This window comes from Condylostylus longicornis, unplaced genomic scaffold (genome assembly GCF_029603195.1).
Source record: "Condylostylus longicornis isolate FDR11 unplaced genomic scaffold, ASM2960319v2 ptg000043l, whole genome shotgun sequence".
In the NCBI taxonomy this organism is placed as follows: Eukaryota; Metazoa; Arthropoda; class Insecta; order Diptera; family Dolichopodidae; genus Condylostylus; species Condylostylus longicornis.
The window spans coordinates 1,810,524-1,834,122 of NW_026578012.1; the positions used below are offsets into that span (position 1 = coordinate 1,810,524).

General features: G+C 21.8%; 3 protein-coding genes across 3 annotated transcripts; 2 read left to right on the top strand and 1 right to left on the bottom strand.

The window, feature by feature from the left end:
* The first annotated feature begins 1,088 nt into the window (after positions 1 to 1,088).
* LOC129610027 (angiotensin-converting enzyme-like protein Ace3) lies at positions 1,089 to 7,782 on the top strand. The gene is made up of 8 exons (XM_055522344.1): positions 1,089 to 1,161; positions 4,209 to 4,494; positions 4,571 to 4,744; positions 4,812 to 5,146; positions 5,221 to 5,531; positions 5,588 to 6,462; positions 6,534 to 6,683; positions 7,183 to 7,782. Exons 1-8 carry the CDS (start codon positions 1,089 to 1,091, stop codon positions 7,385 to 7,387), a joined length of 2,409 nt encoding a protein of 802 aa, XP_055378319.1. The 3' UTR covers positions 7,388 to 7,782.
* Positions 7,783 to 7,787: 5 nt separating this feature from the next.
* On the bottom strand, positions 7,788 to 11,214 carry LOC129610028 (uncharacterized). Its single transcript, XM_055522345.1, has 6 exons — positions 10,296 to 11,214; positions 10,073 to 10,221; positions 8,767 to 10,019; positions 8,215 to 8,689; positions 8,031 to 8,142; positions 7,788 to 7,972 (listed from the first exon to the last, which is right to left on the bottom strand). Exons 1-6 carry the CDS (start codon positions 11,177 to 11,179, stop codon positions 7,855 to 7,857), a joined length of 2,991 nt encoding a protein of 996 aa, XP_055378320.1. The 5' UTR covers positions 11,180 to 11,214; the 3' UTR covers positions 7,788 to 7,854.
* Positions 11,215 to 12,293: 1,079 nt separating this feature from the next.
* Positions 12,294 to 13,255, top strand: LOC129610070 (uncharacterized). The gene is made up of 3 exons (XM_055522398.1): positions 12,294 to 12,425; positions 12,525 to 12,887; positions 12,951 to 13,255. Exons 1-3 carry the CDS (start codon positions 12,367 to 12,369, stop codon positions 13,165 to 13,167), a joined length of 639 nt encoding a protein of 212 aa, XP_055378373.1. The 5' UTR covers positions 12,294 to 12,366; the 3' UTR covers positions 13,168 to 13,255.
* Positions 13,256 to 23,599: the final 10,344 nt, after the last annotated feature.

Below are 23,599 nucleotides of genomic sequence, written 5' to 3' on the forward strand. Positions count from 1 at the left end.
TTTATTAAAAATGTAAAGATATGATTTGATATTATTATTTCTTAAGCACAATAAATCTCTTGGGAAATAATCTTAAAAAATGAGAAAAATTGTTAAAATTGAATCTTAATCGCGTTATAATCAATCTTTGAACTAAAATTAAAAATTCAAAGTAAGTATAATAAAAATAAGAAAATAGAAAATTAAATTGTATTGATGGTTTACAAATTGAAAATTTTGTATATTATTAGAAAGTTTATTTTTAAAATAATTTATACAGATTTTTTTTTTACAGATTTTGATGTTATTTTTAAAGTATATGACCATAATATAATTCGCTTTAATACTAAAGCATATATAGTAGCATCTTGCAGTATATAAAGTAATTAGTGCAACTTCTCTCAATTTAAGCCGGTGCGTTTGAAAATGCGTTGCGGTGCGTTATATAACAGTAACGGTGTGGCAATAATTAGCGATAACCTGACACACTTTAAATTATTCAGTATGCAAATTATTGGATATTGTACGGTTCGAAAATTCTTTCCATCAGCATCAAATATTAATAAAAGAAATCTTATAATTATGTAAAGGGAGATAACAGATATAAGCTAGAGGTACATACAAAAAAGTCACATATTTTTTCATTCATTAAAAATCATTTATTTATATCAATAAATAATTTAAAAAATCTCTTAAAATTACCATCAATGAAGCTCTTGGTGTCTTACTTATGTACGTACGTTACTTGTAATTACTGAATATTGTGCCTATAATTCCATTCACCTATATAATAAAAACTTGATATGCAATATGCAATTTGTTTTTGTATAAATAAAATTTACACATGCGCGATAATTTATTAAATTTTTTTATATATGAAGGTATTATAAACCTATAAAAACGGAAAAATTTCTACTGGAACATTCATTTCAAATTTATAATTTTCATGTAATTTTTCTATTTCTTTAATTTCAAAAATTTTTAAGAAATGAACCGACGGAATTGTATATGACTATTATAATAAAAATAAGATAAAGAAAAAAAAACAAAATTTGTGGTTTTTTAATTAAATTAATAAAAAAAAAAAAAAAAAAATTTATCCAAGTGCGATGAAATATTTCCAACGGTTTTTATTGATTTTTATACAATTAAAATGGATTTTATGTGATTTTGATGCATCAGGTACGATGCTGGATATCATAAATTTATTGATGTTAAATGTGTTAAAATTAAATTGTAAATATTTAATTATTAATAGAAATTAATGTTGTTTTAAGAAAATACGAGTATCATTAAAAAATATAAATTTTCAGTTAAAATATTATTGGGGTGCATATATCAACTACAGTTTCCATTTTAATGAAATTTAATTAATAATGGAAAATATTATTTTCAAAGAAAATTTTCATTAATATTGTAGTTAAGATGGAAAACACGCACATTCATTTTATTTTATCACATTCTGCTGCATATTATATTATAAAAAGTTCAGATAACTTAGTGTACTACATCCCTTTCAATTATAAAGATTCCTGACAATTATAGTTGTGGTTGTAGTCTTTAATTATACACCTATAAATATGCAAAAAATTTTCGGCTATTTGGTCTTGTATCAATGATGTATTGAATATGTTCATATTGTTATATTTTATTTAATTAATTATAAATAATGTTATAGACTAATATTAAAATTAATTAGAGATTTTTAATTTTTAAATAAAATAGTTTCTTTATTAATACGTAAAAAAATTTTATTCTAAATTATATTATCGTATAAAAGAAGCGTCTTATTTGAAAAATTGTTCCAGCTTCCATACCATATAAGTATTTTTGAAAATTTTAGTAAAAAAATCTAAAATTATATTGTTTGTAATGAATTTTATACTAATTCAATTTATAATTAATAATCCGAATATATTATGAAAATTTTTAATGAAATCTTTTGGGCAAAGGGAATTAAAAAAAAACAAAATGGGAAAAATTGAAATGTTTCGAATATCTCACATCTGAGCCCTGTTTTACATTTTTTTTTAAATGGTAGTTATAAGCAAACAACTTAGATAAATATAAGTTTTCTGAAATATTCTTAAAATGCGCGTTAATCTCGGAAACCACTGAGATTTCACACCAATTCAGAAAAGGAAGTTTTATCAATTTTTGTTCGTCCTAAATAGTTTCTTTGCATATTATTATATAATAAGAAAAGGAAATATAAGTAATTAAAATTATGAAAATTCTTTTTATCAAAAAAATAAATGATGTAATCTTGCATTGGATGAATTAGATGAATTAAAAAAATAGAAATCATTTTAAGAGAAATTCAATGAAAATATTAATTTTGCAAATATTGAGAGTTGGCACATTATATTTAATAAAGTCTCTAAATCCATTCTTATTTTGTGTAATTACTAATATTTTTTTTTTGTTCAAAATCAAGTAGAAATAATTTTATTAAATTACATAATATAAAAATACATATATAATTATCCTACACTCATTAATTGAAAACCTATTTAGATATCATATAGCAAAAACTTTAAAATTTGTCTATAAAGTAAATTTTTTAATTACATACTAAAATAACAATAATTAAGTGAATAGAAATGAACAATATAATGATGTAGATCTTTAACACATCAATTATATTTCATAAAATATGTCTGGTATAACACAATAATAACAATAAGATTTTAAAATTACTGCCTTTTAAATTATAAGTATAACAAAAATTATTCTATAAACCGGAAGCAAATAAATCATAAATTTCATTTTTTTTTCAATTTATGTATATAAAATTGTATTTGAATATATAAAAATTTACATAAGTATATGCACATAATATTATTAAAAAAAATACTTAAAAATTATTTATGATAATTTGTAAGTTTAAATATATTAACCAAATTTATAACAAAGACACTGTTTAATACCACGGCATGCACCCAAAAAATAATGATTATCCGTTTGATTCATACAATATTGATGACATGTTGGAAAATGTGGTGAAAATCTTGCAACATTTTTACATAATTCTGGATCATCTTTTGTTAATTGAATTTTTATTGCTGGAATTTTATTATTTTCATTTCCATTTACAATAATCATAAAAAGAATTGAAATTATAAAAATATTTAAAATTTTATAATTCATAATTTAAGGATTTTCTTTAATTTTTAATTAAAAATTTTTTATAACAATCTCTCATATGAAATTTCTCATGTAAAATTGGAAGCAAACTAAAAATTGAAAATTAAGAAAACAAAAAAAAAACATTTTTTATGTTCATTTATTTTTGATTTTTTGGTTTTGTTCTTTTTTTTTGTTATCAAACATAGTGTAATATTTATATTCCTTATCAATTTAATGTGAGGAAGAAAAATTTTTTTCAACATTCAGCGATTATTTATTTTTTTTATATTGTATTGTATAAAATTCTTTTATGAATTGAAGTGAATAATTTCATAAAAGTGCGTGAATTTGAAATATTTTAAAAGATAATTAAAAAAAAATTAAACTTGAATGAATGACCTAGGGTATTTATAATTTAATTGATTTAAGTTTTTTTTATTATTTTTTCATTGTAATTACATTTATGACCAGCTATGACTACAATGAATTTAAGTTTCATAATGTAGCTTGAACGTGTACACTGCAGAAAATTTAAAAATTTTACAAAAATTATTTTTACAAAAAAATTCAACAATTAATTATTGTGTAGTTAAATATATTTTGAGAAATACTAAGTATTTTTGAATTATTATGTTTGAAAAAAGAAATACGAATATTGGACAAATTTTTACGAACTTTTTTACCATAATATTATTGGTCACTACACCATAAACATAACCTATAATAATTTCAATTTAATTATTGAATTGAAATAATCATTCTCTTCAATCCTAAGTCATTTAAACGTCAAAATTTTTAATGATAATGTGAACGTAATGTAAATATTTAGTTCAAGGAATAGCTTAATCTCCAGAACTGGTTGTACAAAAATTAAATAATATAAATGGAATCTAAAGTTAAAATTAAATAAATTTGCAACTAATTTATGTGATACACCATTTTGAAAACACTGTATTATTCTTATCAACGATATCTAAAAAATAATTTTTCATATTATCATTTTATTTATAATCCAAATATATTTTTGTATATTTAACATTTTATGGACTTAATTTTAATCACATATTTTCAATTTTTTATTATAAATTAAACATGTATAGGTTATAATGATAGAATAGCAACTAAATCCGTTGAAGATTGGTTAATAAAAGTTAATGAACAATATTATACTTTAAGTCATTATGCTGCTGTTTATACATGGGAAATAGGTGTTAACGGTAATAAAGATTTACAAAATGAAGCAACAGAATTGGGAAAAATTCGATTACATTGGAAAAATCAAAGATGTGATGAATCTGAAGATATATTAGATGATTTAACTGATAATCAAAGACGTATGGTATGGATGTTGTGTAGAGGACCAAAATATAATAACGATGAAGTAATGTAGGCAATATATTGATTTTATTTAAAACATATAAAAATTTCATTTAAAAATTATATGTATATATTTTGGATATAGCGAGTTATCTATAATCTTAGATAAAATTCAAGCAATTTATACAGAAACGGAAATATGTTTACCAAAAACTTTTGATTTATGCTTAAATTATCATCGAATTTGGGATTATACATATGTAACAGATGAAAATGGAGATGTTTCAAAATTAAATTTTTCTGTTTACAGATCAGAATGGTAATTAAAGTATATATAAAAAATAAATTGTATATGATTTTTTTTTTTAATGGTCAAATTTGTTTAGCTGTTTGGACAGCAATCATTTACATTTTTATAATGGAAATATATGTAACGATTACTACGTTTATCGTGGAAAAACTAATAAAAATCAATTACGAGAAGAATCAGAAATTGAAAATCAAATAAGGAATTCATCTAGAATATGTTTCAATATTGAATCAGATTTAGAAGAAATAATGCAGGGTAATTTCCAAAAGTTCAATAGAGAAGATTGTGCTCTTCCTGCTGAATTGATATTTCGTTGGACGTGGGAAGCTTGGAGATTGGCTGTTGGTCCTAAAATTAAAAAATATTATCCACAAGCTATAAAAATTATGAATTATGGAGCACAAAAAAATGGTCAGATATTTTTGATAATTAAATACATATGTACATAAAAAATTTTTGATTTTCAAATTTATTTTTAATTTAAGGTTATAATAATATCGGAGAAACATGGAGAGAAGAACTAGAAATTGATAATATACGGGATGTAATTAAAAAACTTTGGCTCAAAATTAAACCTTTTTATATAAATTTACATGGTGTTTTAAGAAATGCTCTTTGGAAAAAATATTTTTTTGAAAATATGAATATCTTGACTAGAACTGGACCTATACCAGCACATATTTTAGGTAATATGTGGTCATCAGATTGGTCATCATATGAAAAACTTTTGTTACCATTTGAAGAATTAAGACTTGAAGATCAAATAAGTAAAACAAACTGGACTACGTTAGATATGGTAGATTTATTTTACATAAAGCAATATTATTTGGAATCATCTTTCTATGTTTATAGGTTAAACGGGCTGATGACTTTTATCGATCTTTGGGTTTAAATCCAGTAACAAAAACTTTTTGGAATAATTCTATTTTTGAGAAAACTTCAAACAGGACAAAATGTCATGGAAGTGCTGGAAATATGTTCAAAGATGATGATTATAGAATGGTTATATGCGTTAATCGTTCTATTTACGGTTTTTATGAAATAATCCATGAAATGGGACATATTCAATATTATATGCATTTAAAATATCAACCGCCGCTATTTCAGGATGCTGTAAATTCAGCAGTTGGTGAAGCTATAGGAGATTCAATGTTCTTAGCAATGATGACACCTCAAAATTTAAATCGTCTCCGATTAATTCCTGATAATTATCTTGCACCAAAAGGATTGTCAGCGATTTCATTTAATGAATTGAAAGTTGTTCATGAAACGAAACCGAATAAAAATTTTTTTCAATCTCCAAGTAATAATGAAATAAAAAGCCTGTTAAAAAATAGAACTGTTAGTAATTCAACTAAACAACTGCATACTAATTGGCTTACCGCACACGATCATTCAACACTCAATTACAGAATTTTACTTGAAAAATTTAATAATTTTGCAAATATGAAAGAACGAACAGCACTAATAAATGTGAACCGATTCGACATAGCCTTGTTATTGAAATTGGCGTTAATGAAAATTCCTCAAATTCCATTTGAATATATTTTAGATTTATATAGATGGGATCTATTTAGTGGTGATATAAATGATGCAAATGCCAATGATAAATTTTGGGAATTTATTTTTAAAGAACAGGGTATACACCCACCTTACTGGAATAAAAGACATAATTTGTTTGATGCCGCTGCTAAATTTCATTTTGCTGATAATACACCATATGTAAGGTAAATTAAATTTTTTTTTTGTAATTAATTTTTGAAACACTATTAATTTATTTTTTGTAATATTTTAATAGATATTTTTTAGCCAGTATACTACAAGTTCAAATCTTCAAAGGTTTGTGTGAATACACGGTTTTTGGAAAATTTCAATCAGGTCAAAAACTTCCAATGCCCTTACATCGTTGTGATATTTATGGTTCGAGAAGAGCTGGGCGAATTTTAAAGTAATTATGCGGAGTGTTTGAAAGAGTAAATTGATAGAATAGATCCAGAGAAACAAAAAAGAAAGAAGTGTTTTTTTATACGTGCCTTTTTTCGGGTCATTGGGATTAAAAGTTGCTAAAAAGCTTTTTGTTCTAACTTTTTTAAGTTAGAACAAAACTTTAACGAAAGATGAAAAAAATTTAATCTTTAGATAAATTAATTTCACGCTCATAAAATTTTCATTTGTGCCAATGTGGTAGCGACACATTAAAAAAGCTTCATTTTGATCTTGAATATTTTTTCTTCGTTTCATAGACTTCAAAGTTTACAATGAGATTATTAAGTCAGCACTACAATTATTAAGTTTTCAACTTTGTCAACTAATAAAAACAGTTTGTTTTTGTTTCTTTGGGCATATTGTAGCTTTTTGTTTTGTATGGCCAGTTTTTATTTTGATAAAATTTAAATAAATTAATGCGACAAACAAATATTACAAATTTAATCTATTTGTATTTTTAGAAAAGCTATGAAATTAGGATCATCAGTTCATTGGTCTGAAGTTTTATATATATTAACAGGAAATTCAGAACTTAGTGCAGACCCATTACTTGAATATTATCAACCTTTAATAATTTGGCTGGATCGGTTAATAATTAACTTTGAAATTCCTATAGGATGGGGAAACAAAATGAAATTAGAAGAATTCATTAATTACACGGATTAAAATGAATTGTATGGACATTTACGTGATTTCAGTCTTTTTAGTATTTTAATATTTTTATGAATCTTTGACAATTTCATCATATTTTTTTTTCTTATCTTTTGAATTTTGAGTGAGTACATGCAATGTAGCAATTTCAGTATTTTTAAAAATTTATTTAAACTCTAATTCCTAATTTAATCAGAAATTCGTTTAATGTTTTAATATATGTATAATATTATAAGTTTTTTTTATTACAATTTTTATACATATGATTTACGTAATATAATACAATTGTAATACAATCCGGACTGTTTTGAATTCTACTTTTTCCAAAATGAAAGTACCATTCAAACCATTTGAAATTGGGATTTAATTTTCATTTAAAGAAAAGCGGTTTAAAACAGACCAAAATAATTTAAAAAAAATTAAAAAAAAAATTAAATAAATAAATATTTAATGTTCTAATTACAGTAAAAATGTTATCACTATTAAGTTGTTTCATTTTTTATTTCACCTATACTTTTATGCATCTTGCTTGTTAGAAATTTATATTCTGGATTCAAAAGTAAAGCATTTTTTACGTGTTCTACTTCAATAACAGGAATGCTAAATAAGAATGACAAATTTTATTTAAATATTTTCAAATACCTATAAAATTATTTACCATTGAGTTTCACTTAAATTTTGACCTTCAAAAAGTGATTTTCGTATTAAATTCTCTAAAAATTTTCGAAATATTTTTATTATCATTAATTCTGCAGCATGAAAATGGATATCTAAATATTTAAGAAAAACAAATTGTTAGTCAAAACACAAAATACGAAAATAATATTAAATATTTGTAATACCTTGAGAAATTAATTCAGGTTTAAAGTCTATATTTATGCCACGACAAATTTCCTTGATTAATTTAGAATCTTTTTCAAAATTTTCTTCAATGGGTGTTATCATGGAATGTTGTTCATATTTTATTGGAGATAAATGCTTTTTTGTTTGTAATTCATTATTTTGTGTATCACTTTCATCATCTATATTAATTTTTTCTGCATTGCGAGAGTTCTCTAAATTTTTACTATATTCATTTATCCATTTATAAATTTGTTCTAGTGATTCTGATGAACTTTGAATTTCATCGGATTCTTCATCGTTTGAAATGATATTTTTAAAAACTTTACTTTGTGTACTTGATACAGCACATACATTTTGTGGTAATGTGAAACCGTAGGAGCGGGCGTACAGTATAATTTCTTTAGTAGACCAGGAAGTTTCTGGAAATTGATCGTGGTTTTTCATCAATGTGGAGAAATATTTGCATTGAAGCCACTAAAACCAAAAAATAAGTAAATAATTTTCATTTTTTAACTCTTAAGTAATAATTGTAAACTATATCCTATACTTACCTCTAAAGCTTTTCTTTTTGGTAAAAGAAGAGTTCTAAATGTAGTGGCATTTTCTATAACAAAAGGGAATGCCATTTTATAATGTTCGTCATTGGCTTTATCATCTATTAATGGCACATTTTTTAAACAATACTCAATTAAGTTTTCTTCAGATGCAAATGTTGTTGAATGTAGTTTTAATTCAAATTGACCACGGTAATCAATGAAAGGCTTTTCATTTGAATATGGTTTATCTTTAACCGTTAAAGTAATCTTTTTCTTTAAATTTATTAGTTGTTTTGTATCGTCTGATATCACTACTGATATAAAATCACCACTTAACGATGAGTCCTCTAACTGTTCCTTTATATTATCAAATGCACTACATTTATTCGCTTCTACTATTCTATTTTCTGTAGGTTGGTGATTTGAAACAATTTCGTCTTTCCAGGGTGATGTATAATCATGATCAACAAGGGATGAATTTTTATCTTTTTGCAAGTTGATTGAATTGAAATTTGATGTATTTTGTTTTATCACAGGTTTTAAAAGACTTATTTGTTTTCGTTTTTTTAATTTATTTTGATGCGGATCTATTATGGTTACTTTACCATCTCTTACTATTACATGACTTTTTTGGTTAGCAAAATTATCATTCTCTTCAACTTTATGTTTTACTTCTATACCCAAAGTTTGGTCCTGCATATTACTTTGTACGATCTCTTTTTTTATGGGTAACATATTTACTCCATCATTTATTGTTTCTTTTAATTTGTCATTAATTTGCTTGATATTTAATGGAATATCACCAAAATCAATAATTTTATTTCTATTACCGTTCTCAAAAACTAAATTTTCTTTATCCGGTGTATTCACAGAGTTTTCTCTTTTTATATTAGGATGAAAGCTGGGATACATATGATGCATACCTTGGATTTGAGTATTTGGAGAACTAATTGCTTCTGATATTTTTAATTTTGTATGTGTTGAAGGTGAAAGTATTAATGTTGGTTCTATGTTATCCGGATCCGTTGATATAGAAGGATCTATATCGTTTAAGAAATCTATTATATTATCTTTGTATTCAATTAGTGGCGAGATCGAAGAATTTTTTTTTGTGTCGGAGGAAAAATTTTCCTCTTTAATTTTCAAGTTATTTTCGTTTATATAACTTGTGTAATTTTGAAAATTATCTGAGATATTTTCCGATAATTCTAGTTTTTCAGGAGAAAATAAAACTGACCTAAGCCAAACCTCCACCAATGTTTCAGAACCTAAAATTTATTATTTTTTTATATTTGTGATTTATTAATAATATTCAACTAACCCATTGTTTGCAAGCCCGTTAGAGTTTTGTCTAAAACCAAGTTATGATAGAATTGAACTGGTTTCTGTTGAAATTTAGAATAAAAATATAATTGAATTCTAACAGGAAATTCACCCCATCCTCTCCGTGTTAATTGAAATGGAGGAGATCTGGAGAGTATTTAAATATATTAACACTTATTTGTACATAGTTAAATTTAAGAATTGTGTAGGTAGTTACTTACTCAACATCAACAACATTTGGTTTATAAGAAGGATGTAAATAAAATCTAACTTTTTTTACAAATTTTTCTATAGGAACATGAGTTTTTGACTGAACATATATCAACCACTTATGAGTTATCTTGTCATGTAAATCATCTTTATGAATAAATTTTGATGTGTTACCAACAGCTATTATTTGCTTAGAGAGATTAACTCCTCTATCTGTATTTAATTTTTGTACTTTATCCAATGGTTTTTGTAAAGATACTGGATTTTCTTTTGCTATATTACATTGATTTACATTCAAAGATTCTAAATTTTCTCTAACGATTGTAGTTGTATTTGAACTTTCATCAACTGTTGCGTTTTCTTGAATAGACTCTAATGCCTTTGTTCTTAGTCGTTCAATTCTTAATTCTTTTTTGGTTTTAAATTTTTCTTTAATAGTAGATTGAGCTGTTTTAGCAGCTTGTCGTGTTGGTCTGCTATTCAACAGCTCTCTGTAATTAACGTCATTGGATCCTAAAATTTTTTTCAAAGAAGGATGAATGGCATTTTGTAGACCTTTTTTGTCATCATTAAAAAGTCTAGATATACTTTCTTGTGCTTTGACCACTTCATCTGGTGCAAGATTTAAATTTCTTTTGTTATAATAATTAGATATAACAGCAAAGCAAACTTTATGCAACATTTTTCTTACTAAAAATATTCTATGATTAATTTCATAAATCTCTTGCTCTTTGTTATTTATTTCTTTCTCAAATTCATTTGAAACGATGTCAGAAATTTTTTGTTGTTTATTGGTGTCTTTTTCATTATTTTCTCTTGAAAGTTTTGGGATTTTAATGTTATTTTGCGGGTAATCCGGATCATGATATTCTTCAAGTTTCCGTTTTTGAGCCATGATTTAATTAATATTTTAAATTTTTTTTTGACTAACAATTTCATTTATTTTTACTTAAATCATAAACAAAACATTCACGTGTTTTTTTTATAAACAAATTTAAATGTCACTTTTGTTTTTCAGAATTTCGAAATTTAAACAGTGTTACCAGAAAAATTGAATTTGAGATTTAAATATAGTGTTAGGCCAGAAAATTTTTTTTTCACTGAAATTAACTTTTGGTTGCTATGTAATTTTATTACACAAAATAAAATTGAAAATCTGAATCTAATGCACTCTAGATGAGATTTTAACTTTAATATGAATTATTTATCTCTTTTATAATTGTCTATCCACTCTCTTATTGTTTGCTTTTAAAATTATTGTGAAAAATAATGTACAAATAATTGAATACCAATTATGAAAGTTCAAAATGTGACCGTCATACAATATTATATTTTGACAGTTCATTTTTCCGTTTTTTGTAAAAGTAAGGAATTAGCACTTAGTAGGTATGCCCCTTTGTTTAATATTTCATTACATAAACATTTGATTTATTCGAGATCTAAAAGTGATTTTTTGATTAGGTTGTTGTTCGACAAATTCTAGAAATATTTAAGTTTTCTCATTCTTGCCTTTTAACTGTTTATTCTTCTGCACAGTAACTTTTTTTTGTTTACAAAATAAAAATTGCATTAGCAAACTCAATAAAATCATTATTCTTTTAAGCAAAAACTAATAAGTTGACTCTTTGAGTAAATTAAAAATAAATACGAAAATGTGAAGAATTATTTGATTAATCTTTGGAATTGTGACTATTTTAATTTATTATTATTTATTAGCAGTAAATTTCAATCATTTTTGAGCATTAAATTTTCGCATTCTTTACCATTGTAAAGTATTTCAATTTACTTAATATTTGTGTTATTTTTAGTTAATGATCTGATATTTAACTGAAATTTATATCAAATAACAATATTTGCCAGAAATAGTCAAATAATTTCCCATTCGTAAAAATGGAGAATTCCGACAATGAGGGAAAATCTTACAACCTGATATGACTGAGTTTTACATGTGATTTTATTTATATTTATGGATTGTCAAATTCTTGACAATCTTCAATGAAAACAAAATTAATACAGGTGCATTTTATTTTGAAACTGGTCCGGTACCAAGTAAAATATATTATTTTGCTGTGTAATTTTAATATGTTTCTGAAAATAATAAATACTTTAAATTCAACCAGCATTCGACGAATTGCTTTGAGGTTTGTAATATTTAAATATGTTAAAAACATTGAAAAATGTTTTTAATTTTATATAATGTGACATAAATATTAACAAAACAAATTATATTTACATTATAGAATTAATAATGTTCGTTCTTATATACCGGGAATCAAACCGCAAAGGATGAATGAACAACTTTATATGAAAAGAGACAAAATGTCGCAAGATTATACTATAATTTATCGTGCTCCCATGGAAAACTATTTAGTAATATCAAAGAATGTCACTACTATAACAGCCACCCTTATTTCAATTTTAGCAGGTTACAAATATATATTAGGAGAGAAAATGACTAATATATCAAAAGAAGAACAGCTTGGTGATTTAATGATAGGAGATTCGGATTTAATAATTTTTGCAGCCGGTTTTATATTAATAACTATAATTTTAAGAGTTTTTATAAGTAAATACCCATTAAGAATTTACAGGAAAGGCGATACGTACGTTATATTATTACATTATTAAATAAAGAATTTAACAATAACTATTAAATAATATTTTAGATATGTTGCTGTATTTCAAGGTCAACAACCATTTCAAAATCCAAAACTTCATTTCAATAAAGGCGAAGCGTCTGAAAGCAAACCAAATTCATTGAATCCTTGGTCAGAATCTATGTATCAATTGAAAAATAAAAATGTAATTTTATTAACAGAATATTTTAAAACTCCATCAGAGTTAACTGATATGATGTTACCACCTGTTAAAAAATCACTTTAAAAACAACCTTGTATTTTATTTTGTACTATGTATATTTATTAAATATTACACTTAATTTTTTAAATTAAATATACAATTATTAATAGTGTGAACGTTTTTTAAGAAAAGTTTTCTAAAATATAAGGATTTCTCTAATAAAATATTTTAGAAATATATAAAATGAAAAAAGGAGAATGAATTGTAAAAGTTTACAAACATATTGTGCTTGTACAAGTTACGATGATATTTCTGAGGCAGGGTGGTAAATAACATAGGTACATATTTAAATTTTTGTTCACCTCTGGTTATGAGGTCACAAGATTAGTCTTTCTGAGAAAGTATAAAATATTAACCCGGTTTTCTATTAGGTGCGCAACTAAGTTGTCGCTGTTTTAAAGTAGGTGTTCTAAGTAGGTTTTGACGGTTTTGGCAACATGAGGCCGACCGTTGTCATGCAGTAGAATCACTTTTTCGTGCCTTTTCAACGTCTCTTGGCTTCAAATCATAAGGAACCCAAGTTCCTTTCTTTTGAATCATTCCCAACGCATGCAATCGCTTAGAAATGGCTTGGCGGGTAACTCCTAATACCGAAGCAAGCTGTTCTTGTGTTTGGCATGGATCCTCATCGAGCAATTTCACCAATTCAGTGTCGTCGAATGTTTTTGGCCTTCCTTCACGCGGACAGTCATCAATATCGAAATTACCATCTTTAAAGCGACGGAACCAATCGCGGCACGTTGTTTCACTCAGAGCAGCATTCTCGTAAACTTTTTTCAACTCTCGATGCGCTTCAGCCGCCGTTTTTTTCGAATTAAATAAAAAAAGTAGCACTTCCCGCAAATGACGATTATTTGGCGCAAAATCAGACATTTTCACACAACGAGAATTCTATGACGCCACAATGAAATCACTTATGTGTCAAAATCGACCAACACCTACTGCTGAAGCCATCTATTGACAAACAGCGAGAACTTAGTTGCGCACCTAATATATTGCTTGAGAAATATGATAGTTTTGGAGTGAATTTGGTTAGCTAATTCATAATGTTTTTATTTTTTATAGAAATGCAGCTCTGAATTTGCGGTTTTCATTTCCAGTAAAAAAATAAATAGATTTGTAATATTTAACTATGAGTAATGAATAACGGTTGAAATTAAGAAGGGTCTTGGAAACTATAATGATCTTTTTTAGTTATAAAAACTAGCTGTTTTCAAGTTTATGAAAAGTGAGATTTTAAGACAACCAGTTATGATATCAAATATTATGAAAGGGAAGAAGAAATATATCAATTCCATTTTGTTTTGGACATAAATTGATCTTAAGTTAATTTTTTTTGGAAATTTATCATTTCTTTAAATGTTAGGTCTATAATATTATGCTTTTATTTTAATTTTTTTTTTCCTTCTTCACTCCTAGGAAAAGGAGCATAGGGCTAGTGCATAATATTATGCTCTAGTTTCATAGCGTCATAGAGTTAACTAGGTAGGTGACTAGCCTCTGCCGTAGTTTTATTTATATTAAATATTTAAGTTTATTAAGATTTACTGTTCATTTTTCTTAGTTTTTAATATCGAATATTAGGAATATTTAAAAATTACTTGTATAATATTGAATATAATTTTTATAGTGATCTGACCGGGGTTTGAACCTGACACCCTTCGGTGTCATAATCACTGCACCAATGGTCAAGTCATATTTTTTTATATTTTTTTGAATAAAACATTAATAATATATGTTTAATTGTAATTTCTTTTATTAAGACATCAAAAAATTTACAAGTATTTTTATGTTTGTTTTTAGATTTTTTTTTTTTTTGTATAATTTTAATAATATTTTTATTTGTTTCATCATTTCTATTTGTAATTTTTTTTTTTTGCATTTTTTTGTTTATTTTTTTTTTTGCTTCTGTTATACATAATAGTATTAATAATAATGATAATATAGTAATAATTATGTTTTTTTTTTGCTTTTATTTTTATTTTGTAATTACTAATAAGGGATTAAAAACAAGATTATAATTATAATAATATTATGGTAGTTACAATTTAAATTTAGTCATTCAATTTTCACTCTATTTTTATTGCCAAAAGGTATTAGAACATTAAAAAAAAAAATACAAGAAAATATTCCAAACAAATGTAGTTGGATGATTTTAAATAAAAATATAAAAATATTGTAAAATTAATCTTTTAAAAATTTTAAAGAGATTATGGTTCGAAAATCATCATATATTTATATATTTGTGTAATATAAAGGGACAATTAATATTGTGTAAGCCATTACATTTTTGTTTATTCATTTTTTTTTTTTGTTATCTACAAAATTCTTTTATATTTAATTATTTAAAATTATTAAATTAATAAATAAAAAATTGTAATGATGGATGAAAAACCAAAAATTAATTTGTATTATAATATTTATTTATTTAATTTTCTTTTGTTATTACTAATTCATAATAATGTAATATTATTATTATTATTTTATTATTATTATTTTAAATAATTTACATGTAAAGTAAATTTATAATGATTTTAGAAATAATTGTTTGTATTTTTATTTAAACACGAGATTTGTGATTTTGTTTGTATTATAATGTGTTATGATTTTTGCCTGTTTTTCTGTGAAATTTTAAAATTTTCGATTACTTCTTGTTATTTTATTTTTCTTTTAAATTAATTAAGATTTTTTTTTGTTAACAAAACAGTGCTATTTTTTATATTTATTTTTATTTTTTTTTGTGTATAATATTATTTATATACATTTATATATTTTTATTTAAAATAATTTAATTAATTATTAATTTTTATTATTATTATTACTTTTATTATTATATAATTAATATAATATGTAAATAATAATTAAATTATATTATTTATTTAAAAATTTATATTTTATTTATTGATTAAATGTAAAATAAATTTAACATAAAGTTTTTATATTATTGTGTGTTTTTGTGATTATTTGAATATTGTATGAGTAGGGTTGTATGTATGGGTAAATGTTATCATTTTAAATTTATTATAACTTTTAAAAAATACTGCAATTTTTGTACTCTTTTAGAGTTCATAGTGGAGATTTCTCGTATAAATATTAGAAATCAAATGATTTTAATTAAGAATTACTAAATTAAATAATAATGAAGACTGTTTTAAATTAAAAAATACTAACCTAAATAATAATACTGAAGCATTAAAAAAAAAAAAAATAAAAAAAAAACGAAAAATCATATTAATTAAAAATTATATTAATTGTAGCGGTATGTGGATAAAGAGGTTAACTTACATTTGCATTCTGACCCTTTTTTTTCATTAGCAAATTATAAAATTATTAATTTTTTTGTTACTTATCTCCTATGTGTTCACAATAGGAGATAAGTAACTGTCAATAAGATTTAAACTGTCAATCTCGTCTTCTATTATGTTTCTAGCTATTAGACTAGTCACAGTTGAATATACATATATGAAATTTAATAATGTTCTCGATCCGAAAAGCTCGATTTTCGTCAAAATGTTAGTTAACCCCTTTGTCCACTTACCTCTTCTACGCCGAATTGTATAATAAACAATTTTCGCATTACAAATAAAATAAAATTTTTTTGAAAAAATTTGAATGAAAATTTTTTTTTGTATGTATGTATTTTAATTTTGAATTCATGGACGCATTTATTAGATTGCTTGTTTAAAATATTTAGTTATATAATTAATTTTATAAAAGAATAATTATTTCTTTTTACTTCAGTCTAAAATATATTTTTTTTTTGTTTTTGAAGAATTCATTCACAATTATTTTATACTTAATATAACGGATATAATTATTATATTTTATACATGAATATTAAAGTATATGCACAATATACGTATATATATTATTAAATATTATTTTTGTGTTATTATTATATTATATGTATGTAGTGTATATTATAATATTATTAAAGATAAATTTTTTATAATTTTAATTTTTTTTTTTACAAATATTTTAAAACTATGGACGTATTTGAACAAAAAAAAAAAACATTTATTTTTATTTTCTCTTTCCGGTCTTGAAATCTTATCAAATACTTTCTCTGCGGTTTTCAAAAAACAAAACAATCAATAATTTTTTTCATTGTAAAATATAAAATTTTTAATTTTAACTTTATTTATTTTGTAATTATTTTTATTTATTATAATTTATTTTATAAAATTAAATATTCCTTTCTTGTATTGTTTTGTTTTTCTTCTCTTGCAAGATAAAGGAAATTTTACGATCATATTTAATTTTTGTTTTTGTTCTTATTTTAAGTTTTTTTCTTGTAGGTAATGATGGAAAATGTGCTATTTATTAATATGTGTATGGTTTTTTTTTTTTCAAAGGTGATGATTTTTATATTATGCAAAATTTCATTTTATGAATATAAAATTTGAATTGTTGAATGAAAATTTTTATTTATATTTATGTATATAATATGTAATGAACGAATATGATATTTGCAATTACAAAATAGCAAAAAATTTTGTTCTAGGTCTTTTTCAGTATTAATTTAGTGTATTTTTAAAGGATGTTTTTCGGGTAGAATTTAATTTTGAAGTTTTAAAATTAATTAGAGAATAAAAAAAACTGATAATTTAATAATTTAGTGGAATAATTTAAAATAAAAAATAATTAGTTAATAATGAAAATAATAAAAACGGTAATGAATGAAATTAATTATTGAGAAATTCAATAATAAGGTTTTAATAAATATTTTAAGAATATTAAAAATTAATAAATTTTGTTTTGATTTAACTAAAAACTCTTATTATTATTTTTTTGTATAACAATATTTTTGTTTTGTAAAAATAACAATAAAATAAAATTGAATGGGACAAAAATGTTTAAAAATTAAGAAAATTTAAAATGCATATTTTTACATAATGGTATATAAGATTATTTTATAATTAATGTAATGGATTCTTAAACAATACCATAATGATTAATACTTTTATGTATTTAAAATACCATTCAATTTTTCTCATAAAAACTATTTATTTCGATAAATATTTTCAATAATATAATTATATGTAGATTAAATTTTGATGAGAATATGGTAATTTTTTTTTTAAAATCAAGACATTTTTTGTTTTTTATTTTTTTTTTTCATTTTATTTATACATAAGTAAAATTTCTATCATCTTAAATTTCTTAGACTATAATATCATTTAAAATTGAATTAAAAATTTCTTGCGTTTCCATTATTTTTTTGTTTTAAATTCAATTAAATTTTTATTAAAATTTATTTTGTTTATTTTAATTTGTTTTGGGTCGGAATTCAATAAAATTTTATTAGAAAGTTTTTTTTTTTTTGTTTTTAAATTGTTTGGGTGGTTCAATTTACAACGCAATTTTATTATCTTAATATTTTTGCATTAATGCATTTTGTAATTTTTAATTAATTTTTAAAGTCCATATTATATTTGAAATAGTTTTGAATTATTTGATTAATTCGTAACATTTCACATTCTTTTAAAATTTTTTTTTTTTTATTTTTTTTTTTTTAGATAGTTTTTGTGATATAAATATAATATATATTTTTAAAAATATATTTATATTTTATATGAATAACTTTTTCAACCTTAATAAACTTTTCTTTATATTTAAATATGATTTTAAAGGGGGATTTTAAAGCGTTACTATTCTATTCTAAATTTATCATCATTTTTTTTTTTTTTTTGCAAATATTGTTTTTGTTTTTGGGACGTTTTCATATGGTTTTACGTTATTTTTATTGTATTATTTTATTTTCAATTCAAGAAAAAACAAAAACAAAAAGCTTGTTATTTTTTATAATATTTGGGTACTTTTGTAATTAATTTTTCTTTTCATTCTTCTTCTGATATCTTGTTCAAGTTGTTTGTTTTTATATAGTAATCTTGCAAAATAATTTTTTCTTCAATTATAATTAAAACAGGCATTTATTTTTATGTTTATAAAAAAAAAAAACGAAATTTATTTTAATAGTTGCAGTTTCTTTCTAAATTAATAAATTTAATTTTTATTTATATTTAACAGAAATATTTGCATATATTCTAGTTATAAGTCAATAGAAATTTAAATTACATAAGGTGTCTGTGCATCCTCTGCAAATTATTGGCAAATTTTAAAAATTTTAAATATTATTAGTGCAGCTTTTTTTTCATATTCAAATATCATAATAATCACCCATATCTAAATTCTGGAATCCACATTCTGTTCGAAAAAAAATTATATTATGCTGTTAGTCAATTCACTATTGACTTGATGGGTTATTATTCAAAAATCATGCAATTTTTATAAATAAAATCAATTTATGAAATTTTTTAATTCTATACTGAAAGTCAAAATAATTTTTAATAATATCCAATTACTTCAAATAATTCAACTAAATCTGTCTACAATGCGTAAATTTCTTTAATTTGCCAACTAACTTTATTTTTATGAACATAGGTTCTTTTTAATTATTAAATTAATTGATATTAATATTTTTATTGTTTATAAAATTTATATTTAAAAATTATATTTAAAATATTATATTTAAATATTATGTAGGTATGACATTTTTTAAAGAACTTGTAATTCTGTTAAATATTTATTGAATGTTTTGCTTTTCAAAATTTTTATATGAAATTGTATATTAAAAAATATTAAAATTGATGCACAGAATAATGTGTACATAATTATATATATATAAATATATTTCTGTTAAAAAAAAAATATATACATATATATATATATGAAATTTTATTTTTATAAATAAAATTAAATTTATTATTTATAATATTATAAAATGTTTATGATATTTTTGTGCTTTTTGAATAATAAAAAGAATAAAATAATAAAATCATTTTTATATGTCTTATATATTTTGTTCTGATTATTTTCTTTATTAATTTAATTAATTATAATATTGAAATCTTGTTATGCGAATAAAAGTGCAAAAGTGCATTTTTAAAATTTTACTTAAATATTTCAATTTATATGGATAGTAAAAGTTTAATCGATTCTCTAATTAATAAATATTGTATAATTTTTTTTTTTTAATAATAGGGTGTAATTAAAATTAGTCTTAAATATGCTGCCAAAAGGGCACATTATATATATATATATATATTTTTTTTTTTTGAATACAATACTTATTTAATTTTTTATTTTGAAATAAAGAAAATCTTAAAAATGAAAAAAAAATTCATTATGATTTTCAAACGAAATATTTAAGAAAAAAAAGGAATATTTATAATAATTGGAACACATTAATTCCATACAATTTAATTTTTTATTCAATTTATTTGAACAAATATATTTAATTTTTAATTTTGCAATAAAATTTTAATTTAAAAAAATTAAAATTATTCAATTTTCATGATTCTTATTCATATTTTTTTTTTTTGAATCTTACATTATGATTAAAACTTTTTAAAGTTTATTTATTTTTTTTTTTGTTTTTTAATTTTTAGAAATAAATATAATAGTATAATAATTAATAACTATATTAATATATTTTTTTACAGTTAAAGCTATTGCACTAATTTCCATTCCTGTTTATTTATCTTACATTATTTTTTAGTTTTTTTTTTTTTAATATTTTGTTTAATTTTTGCATATTATATTATATATATTTTTCTAAATAAAAATACTATATTAATAATTATTTGGTTTTGTTAATTGCATTGCTTATAAAATAATATTATGTACAACTTGTAATTTATTAACACGCAAAATAGAAAAAAAAAATTTTATACAACAAAATGAAACAAAAGATTATAGGTACTTAAATTAAAAAAAAAACAAAACTTTTTTAAAATTAAAAATTAATTGTAATAAAAGTGTAATTTTATTTAATATAACTACCAAAAGTAAAAACTTCATACAGGGAGGTAGAATATTAAAAAAAGTATATATATATATATATTTATTATAATAATTTATTTTTTCAATCAGAATACATAATTAGTTAAAATTTTATTTTTAAATATGGTAAAATTTTTTTTACATTGATTTCTTCTTTAGGCACTATTATTAATCCGTTTTATTCAATATTCTCGCAATTTTATGAAAATGTTTTCTATTTTGAAAATTGTATATGTAGTTAGAAGGTATATAAGCACTTTACTAAATTTCAAAGCAGAACTCAAAAATCTTACTAGAATCATAACACTTTAATTTCTGTTTTTTATTTATTTATTAACACGTTTCAAGAAAACAAAAACGAATGGATATAATAGTTATAATTTTTTTAATTGAAAATTTCAATTGTGAAAATTGAAGCCTTGACTGTATAGTTAGAAATTTTTTTAGATAGTTAAGTAAAAAAACTTTTCTGTATTTTTCGTCTTAATATAAAAAGTAACATTCGAATTTTTGATTGTATTTATTAAAAAGAAAAAAAATATGTTAAAAATAAAAATTTTATAGAAAAGTTTCAACAATAGAAAGCAATAGTATCGTTAGTAGACATTCATAATTGGTACTTTTTGTGGCTGTTTCCGATAGATTTCATAATACCTATTCCAATTTCTTTAATCTTCTTTCTTTTATTTCTTCAGTAGGCCTTCAAAACCTTAATAATGTGAATTCTTGCTAAGATACCGAAATAATTTGATGAATACTTATTTCTTTATTTAATTATTAGTTTATATAAAACTTTTAAAATATAATATTTGTGATTCTTCTTGAAAATTATTGAACATCCAAAATATAAAAACATTAACAAGGATCTGGAAAAATAAAAACAAAAAAAAATTAAATAATATTTAAATTTAAAATAAAACAAATTAAAAAAAATAATTTTGTAAATTAAATTATATATTTGATATATATGCATATAATTTGTTTTGTTTTCATAAAATAAATCACATTGACAAAAAAAAAAAAAAACTATAACTTCAAAAAATAATTAAAATAAAGATTATGATTAACTAAAATATTCTTTTTCCTATAAAAACAATATACGATATATTAAATAAATTTACATTGAAAGCCTTAATAATTATAAAAAAAATTAAAGGATATTTAATGCTAAATATACAATATTAATATTAAATATTTTTTACATTTTATTTTAATTCATAAAACTAAATTATTTTCAATTTTTAATATATTTTTCTTTTGATTTACGTTGTAATTTCGTTCTTATATTATAATTAATTATTTAATATTATTACTATTTTACTTAAAAAAATTACTAAACAAATTTATATGAAATAATTATACAACAAATAAAATTATGTTTAATGATCGAAACTATTCATGATTTATTTCAAATTTTAATTTTTTCTATTTCAAAACTAGATTACATTTAAAATAAATTTACAACTTAATATAATTATGCAAAATTGATTTAATATTAAATATAATATTCATATCAATATATAGTTAACGTTTACTTCAAAATTTTTCAAAAATTTCGAAAAAATATTAGATTTATTAATACTAGTGTACATCGTACTAGTATACTACACTAGTATACATACTATTTGAAATATTTAGAAATTGAAAAAACAAAATCGAATTTAAATTGGCAATATCATAATTATTGCATATGTAAATTGTAATTTATATAATGTTTTTATTTAAATAGGAATAATTTATCTCATCAAGCATAATTTTATTTAAAGTTAATTTAAATTTTTATAAAAACATGGGTAATGAACTATAAAAAAAAAGCTAAAACAAAAATGAAAAATCACAATATTTTTCGTTAAACAATGTCACAAAGAAAAAAAATTAGCAAAAAAATCTTATTCTCTAATTTGTGTCTAAATAAGTTCATTTAACATCAAATTAAACTTAATATTTAAACTTAAAATATTTTTTTATATAAATTGAAATACACAAGTTTCTTTAATAATATATATATATATACATAAATACTAAAATTTAAAAGAATATTTTTGCACCAGGACAACTAAATTCTAAGTAATTTATAAATTTTTTTTTGCAATTTTATTCTCCTAATATAATTAATTTAGTTGTTTTTAAAATTAAAATATATATTTATGCATAATATAGAATATTTAACAATAAAAAATTAAAATACAAAAATAATTTCGAAGAACAATCTCAAAAGTTTATTGCTAAAAATTAATATAATTACATTTATCGTTGTAAAGCTATCAAAATTAAAATCACAATAAGAAATGTTTAATAAATCTTTTGTTTTATTAAATAAAATAACTTTTATTAAATATAACATAGTATATTTATAAAAATTAAAAATTTAATAATCGGAAACGAATATAGAGTTGATTTTTTTCATTTTATAATCACAAGTAGTGGTTTATGAAAAAAAGCTTAAGGCTGACTTTTTTTCTCGATAGCTTGAGCAAAATATTTTCGAAATAATTGTCGTATTGAATATTTGCTATTAGAAAAACTTTCACAATGTTATGGAATACTTATTTGTTTTATGAGATAAAAGCTTGTTCAAAAATTATTATTCAATAAAGGTCAATTTAAATAC

Excerpts from the sequence above, each read along its gene's own strand:
- LOC129610070 (XM_055522398.1), top strand. The coding sequence starts at position 12,367 with ATGTTTCTGAAAATAATAAATACTTTAAATTCAACCAGCATTCGACGA. Across the intron at positions 12,426-12,524 it reads ATTCGACGAATTGCTTTGAG|AATTAATAATGTTCGTTCTT; the intron begins GTTTGTAATATT and ends TTTACATTATAG. Across the intron at positions 12,888-12,950 it reads ATTTACAGGAAAGGCGATAC|ATATGTTGCTGTATTTCAAG; the intron begins GTACGTTATATT and ends ATAATATTTTAG.
- LOC129610028 (XM_055522345.1), bottom strand. The coding sequence starts at position 11,179 with ATGGCTCAAAAACGGAAACTTGAAGAATATCATGATCCGGATTACCCG. Across the intron at positions 10,020-10,072 it reads AACGGGCTTGCAAACAATGG|GTTCTGAAACATTGGTGGAG; the intron begins GTTAGTTGAATA and ends AATAAATTTTAG. Across the intron at positions 7,973-8,030 it reads AATTTAAGTGAAACTCAATG|CATTCCTGTTATTGAAGTAG; the intron begins GTAAATAATTTT and ends ATTCTTATTTAG.
- LOC129610027 (XM_055522344.1), top strand. The coding sequence starts at position 1,089 with ATGAAATATTTCCAACGGTTTTTATTGATTTTTATACAATTAAAATGG. Across the intron at positions 5,147-5,220 it reads TTATGGAGCACAAAAAAATG|GTTATAATAATATCGGAGAA; the intron begins GTCAGATATTTT and ends TTTTAATTTAAG. Across the intron at positions 6,684-7,182 it reads AGAGCTGGGCGAATTTTAAA|AAAAGCTATGAAATTAGGAT; the intron begins GTAATTATGCGG and ends TTGTATTTTTAG.